The following is a 5,570-nucleotide window of genomic DNA, read 5'->3' as shown; positions in this document are numbered from 1 at the left end:
ACCAGAACTGTACACAATACTCCCAGTAAGGTCTCGCAAGAGCAGAGTACAGGGGCAGGATCACCTCCTTTTACCTGCTGGTCATGATCCTTGGGAAGCAGCCCAGGACATGGTTGTCTTTCTGTCCTTCTTGGCAGCACACCACAGGGATGCTCCAGCGTGGTACCACTGCTGTGGCATAGTCCCCATGAAGGAGGCAGGGGCCAGCAGCCCCACTGAGGACTGGGGAGGGATGTTAGCCCACAGCAGAAGGGATTGGGGTGCTCCAAAAAGCAACAAGCACCAAAATGGGGAGCGCAGCCTCCCCCATCCCCTTTCTCCCCAGGTGCTTCCCACAGACAATTCCTTCTTCTAGCAAGCAAAACCCAGCACAGGCGGATAAGGCTGTCTGGCCCCTTCCTCTGCCAGCTAACCAGGTTGCTGGGAAGGGGGAGCCAGGCTGGCGTGGGATGTACAGCAGGTTGCACAATGCCTCTTCCTCTGCCCCGGGAGCAGATGGGGAAAGCACCCTATGAATGCACCCTATAAACTCACCGTGGTCCTACCGTGCCTCTCAGTCTGCAGAGGCAGTGGTGGCGAGCGAAGTGGAGCCAGGTAAACCCAGCTGATCTGGCAAGCAGATGAGCTGATTCTTTCTTTGGGGCCATGCTACAGAGAGCTGAAGAGGAAGGGCAAGAGGCTGAGCTTGGTTTTGGATGCATTTCTGTGTCGTTTCCACCTGGTAGAGCCTGGCTGCATCAATGGTGTGGGTGGCTGCTGCTCATTTCCCTGCAACAGAGGCAGTTTTCTGCCCCTGCTGCCTGGATGCGGGCTGGGCAGCAGGGACTATCCCTGCAGGGATGCTGAGCACATGGCAGGAGTTTGATTTAAAGTCTTAAGTGGGCAATACAGGGCTAGAGGGAGAAAATATGAAGTCAAGAACACTGGGGCTGTGAGGGCATGAGATCTTTTATTAGATGGGTGACAACAGAGAGACATTGACTAGAAATAAAAATGGATCTTTATGATCAAAGAGGTAGGCTCTGGGGCAGGACTCCAAGATGCTGCGGGGCCAGTGCCAGGAGTGCTGCCCAGGAGATGCTCCTTGGGTCATTGCAGACCCTGCTTGTCTCTGTATAAGCTCTCTGGAGATGGCTAACAGAAAATTTATTTATATAAATCAAGCCAAAACATCTTCTGCTAATGCAGAGCAAGATGTGCCCATCTCACTAGATGCTGCTAGTAATGTCTCTGTTTGTGTATGCCTGCTCCAGCCTTAGAAGAAGGTGTAGAAAAGCCTCATCTGGCTGATCTCCGAGTGATATCCAAGGCTCACCTCCACTAGACTCTGCCAGCCCACATCCCCAGCAGCCAAGCCATTCACTGCAAGCATGGACATCGTGGAGAGGATCCTCTCTGTGGCCCAGGCCATCCATGCCCAATTCGAGCAGGTGAAGTGCTGCAAGCACCAGTGCCAGCACCTCATGGAGCGCATCCAGATCCTGCTGGAGTCCGTGAGAATCCTCAAGGCTCAGCCACCAAAGCACATCTCCTGCCATGAAGAGGAACTGCTGAAGAAGCTGCTGGGGGCACTGGGGGAAGCCCAGAGGCTGGTGATAAAATACAACCAGACCAGCTGGATCCAGAAGTTCCTGAGAGCCCGCAGCACTGGCGAGGAGTTTGTCTGGGTGAATGAGAGCCTGGAGGACATCACCCAGGGGCTCTCACTGCTGTTGCAGGCAGAGCAGAAACAGGCTTTCCTGGAGGCTTTTCAGGCAAAGACATGACGCAGGCAGGATGCTGAGGACCTGAGGGATGATAAGGCTTTCTTGGACCAGGTGATAGCAAATAAGTGTGCATTTAGCAAACCATCTTCCCCTGAGGTTGGCACCTCCCCACAGCTGCTGCCCAGCTTTGGCTTGATGGCCATGGCCAAGGACAGACAGATGAACATTTAAACCACAAGAAAAAACTAACTGTATTGGTCCCACATGTTTATCTAGCAACCCCACCCCTGCATGTTTCTCTCCCCAGGTACTGAGGAGCCCGAAGACATGACCAGGAAGATCTACGCTGACAGGCAATGTATGGAGAGCAAGGTGGACTGGTTGCAAAGTGAGCTGAACAAAATCGTGCGTGTGATGGACTGTAAGTTGGGTCACACCTCAAGGCACCCTGTGTATTGTGTCTTTACCCACTGAGACCTGTGTAACGTGTCCCTTGCTCCCTCCTGGCACATGGCAGGAGCAGGCTTGAAGAAGGTCAATGTTGGTAAAAGAGAAGACATCACTGAGATCAAGCGGGATCACCTCACCTTCTACAAGCAACTGTAGGACACTGAGAGTTACAACCTCTACAAAGGCGAGTACCTCAAGTACCCCGTTGCCATCAAAACCTTCAAGAGGCCATTGACCACCGACACAGCGTGAGTTGTCCTGGATGGGAGCAATATGGGGAGGCCAGGAGAGGAGGGTGGCACAGCACCATGTTGTGTCTTGTTGCAAGGATCTCACCATGCTGTTCCTTTCTGCAGGAAGGTGAGAGACATCTTTGAGAAGGAGATTCAGACCCTGAAGAAGTTTGAGTCTCCAAACATCCTGCGTATGTACAGGATCTGCATTGAAGAGAAGGGTAGGGAGTGTCACATTAATGTCACCCTTTTCCTCCCCTGCCTGTTCCCAGCGCTAGCTGATGACAGATGGTTTGTCATGGCCCCCCCCAGGAGATGACAGAAAGTGGAATGCTCAAGATTTTGCTTTGCAGATGGGAGCCCCTGCTTCTCCATCGTCATGGAGTACTGCAAACACGGGACACTGCGGGATGTGCTGACAAAGCAACGGCATCTCTCCTGGGACATGCGCATTCAGATGGCTCTGGGAGCCACCAGAGGCCTTTACAGGTGAGTTCCTGAATAAACCAGTGGGTAAGTCTGCCTGACAATCCACAAGCCATACTCAGCTTCCTGGTATCTCTCAGTAAGCAGTGGTATCCTGGCAGACACTGTTTCCACCACCTTGGGACACTGGGGTGGCAGGCTGGTGAAGAGGTAGGCAGTGGGTTTGGATGCACTCATCTTGCCAGGTCACTGGCCCATACATCTGACTTCAAGCCTGCAAAGGCCTGGAAGGGAGAAATCCCCTTCCCCACACCCATAGGGCAGCTTCAGGAGCACTCTACAGCATGGTTGTGGGTGAGGATGAGGATGGGTCCTCATCCACAAGGCTCGTTATTTTGCCCTGCTGGAGAGGTTGGCTTGGCTGGAAAGGTCAGCTTGGCAAGGTTGGTGCACCAAGAGAGACAGAGAGCTGCTGGCTCCTCTGGCTACATGTCAATCCACCCCATACACAGCAGGAGGGAGCCCCAAGGTGAGGATGGGTCCATCACCAGTGTGTGTTGCCCTTGGCTGCAGGTTGCACCAGACAGAGAAGAAGTCCCGACTCCATGGCTGCATCTGCAGTAGCAAGTTCCTGGTGGCCGGGGATTACTGTGTGAAGGTAAGGGCCATGCCTGGAGTTTTGCATGTTTTTGTGGATGTATCCCTCTGCTAACACTGAAGGGAATTATGATGGTCCAGAATAAAACCCAGGGTAGAGCCATCTCCTCTGTCACCTTGGGCGCTGATACCTCAGTTAATCATTATTTCTGTTTTATTATCAGCAAAGTAACCATTTCTGAGCCACCCACCCTGGGATGAGCTGAAACCAGGGTAATTCACCTGCCTTCACCTAATATTTCATTTGCAGAAAGGTCCATGTGCTGGGCAGCACATGTGGCTGCACAACAGCCTTTGCTGCCCAGAACACCTCACTCTGCTTTCTCCATCTCAGGCAGTCCACAGCATTTCGCACATCTGCCACTTCTCCCTTTCTCTCTCTCATTCTCTCAATCAGCTCTCAGGATTTGAGCTGTGTGAAACAGAGTCAACCATCAAGAGGAAAGCCAAGAATAACTGGAAACAAGTCTCTATGTTGGCTTATATCGCTCCTGAGAACCTGAAGGACACGAACTACCCCTGCAGGAGGCCCTGTGAAATACACAGGTGTGCCTGTCCTTCCCGAGGGACGTCTGTAAGCAGACGGATGCCAGGCAGGGTCGCTGTTGAGCCGTGGAAGAAGGCCAAGGTTTAATCCTCCACATAAGCAAATGTTTGCGGTTGGCATAGGAAGGATGACATGGTGGGATGAATGCTCAGCTCTTGCTTGTCTTCTTCCAGCTTCGGTATAGTGCTGGGGGAAATTGCGACCTCCAAAATCCCATTTGAAGGTGAGACAGAAGTGTCTGGTTCCCTGTGTAAAAGCCACATGGCCCAGTGAGGCTCCTGCCTGGTACTTCCCAGAGCATCCCTGGGATATACAATACAGGAAAGCATTTCAGCAATATGCTTAAACCACAAACATGCAAGTGATTTTTGTCTCTATTTGATGTTCCTGTGCATTGAAGCATGAACACATCTTGCTCCACTGGAGTCCAATAGTGTCATGCCAAATACAAGAGGAGTTCATTGCAGACACAGTTTGAGTGGCTTGTCTGCAGCCTTCTCATGCTGAGGGCTGCAGAAAGGCTGTTGGCATGGCTGTGCACTGGGTTTCCTCCCCACACTGTCCTGTGGCAGCAAAGCTCTGTCCTGACACTCGTGTTTGCACGTGTGTTGTTCAGGCTGCACTCCCCAGGAGATCATGGAGAAAATCTGAAACCACCAATACCAGGAACCTGTGGGGGACGATTGTCCTGAAGACCTGCAGAAAGTCGTTGACCAGTGCCGAGCCTTTGACCCTTCCCAGCGCCCTTCTGCTGAGAGTACGTGTCCTACATATCTGCTCCACAGGCCCTTTGTATCCCCCAATCAGCTGTTCCAGCAGTCAGTTTGCCCCTTGTTTTCCACATGAATTTGTCTGGCTTTGTGTTTTGGAATCCCTCCTTGATTTACCTTCTTACGCTAATGAGCCCCCTAATACTAGACCTTTCTTCCTCCTGTAACTGATTGTTCATGCAGTTCAGGTTTATGCAATTATCACTTGGCATCACACAAGAGTAAGCATTTTCTCTTGGACAGACCTGGGGGCAGGTCTGCACGTAACATACACTGGAGGAGCAGCCACAACACGGTGCAGGAACATTTCGTGCCTTGGACTTTGAGCAATAAATTGCAATCTCGGGAACTGTTCCAAGAGAGGAGAGGTTTCACTGTCTCTGAAGTTAGTCTGGGTCTTGGCAGTGCTGAGGCGCTGGCACAGGCTGCCCAGAGAAGCTGTGGCTGCCCCATCCCTGGCAGTGTTCAAGGCCAGCTTGGTCGGGGCTTGGAGCAACCTGCTCTAGCGGAAGGTGTCCTTGCCCATGGCAGGGGCTTGGACCTGGATGAGCTTTGAGGTCCCTTCCAACACAAAACAGGCTAGGATTCTATGATTCTAATGGCTGCCCAGTTGCATTGACATGAGGAGAAAGTGACTCCATGAGGTAAAGCTATCTTCCATCGAGGCGGGAGGGGGAAAGCCTACACCAAATACTCTGTTTAGATTTCTGTTTCGATTAATACCCTTGCTGTGTTCTGCAGAGATTGTGGATGCTCTGTCTGATCTGGAAAGAAGCAGGAA

The 5,570-nt window shown here is 52.0% G+C and overlaps 1 protein-coding gene across 1 annotated transcript; it reads left to right on the top strand.

The window, feature by feature from the left end:
- Window positions 1–1,370: 1,370 nt before the first annotated feature.
- Window positions 1,371–5,563, top strand: MLKL (mixed lineage kinase domain-like; the record flags this gene model as incomplete). The annotated part of the gene is given in 10 exon segments (XM_010015164.1): window positions 1,371–1,833; window positions 2,014–2,127; window positions 2,230–2,404; window positions 2,513–2,610; window positions 2,743–2,878; window positions 3,389–3,473; window positions 3,870–4,018; window positions 4,193–4,242; window positions 4,636–4,776; window positions 5,531–5,563. Coding segments are annotated over 10 exon segments (1,444 nt in total), but the record flags the coding sequence as incomplete, so codon positions are not given.
- Between the last annotated feature and the right edge of the window lie 7 nt (window positions 5,564–5,570).

The sequence above is a fragment of the Nestor notabilis genome, unplaced genomic scaffold (genome assembly GCF_000696875.1).
Source record: "Nestor notabilis isolate BGI_N333 unplaced genomic scaffold, ASM69687v1 scaffold11835, whole genome shotgun sequence".
NCBI lineage: Eukaryota > Metazoa > Chordata > Aves > Psittaciformes > Psittacidae > Nestor > Nestor notabilis.
Note: the sequence above shows the minus strand (reverse complement) of the source record. Positions and strands in the feature narration are given on the sequence as shown.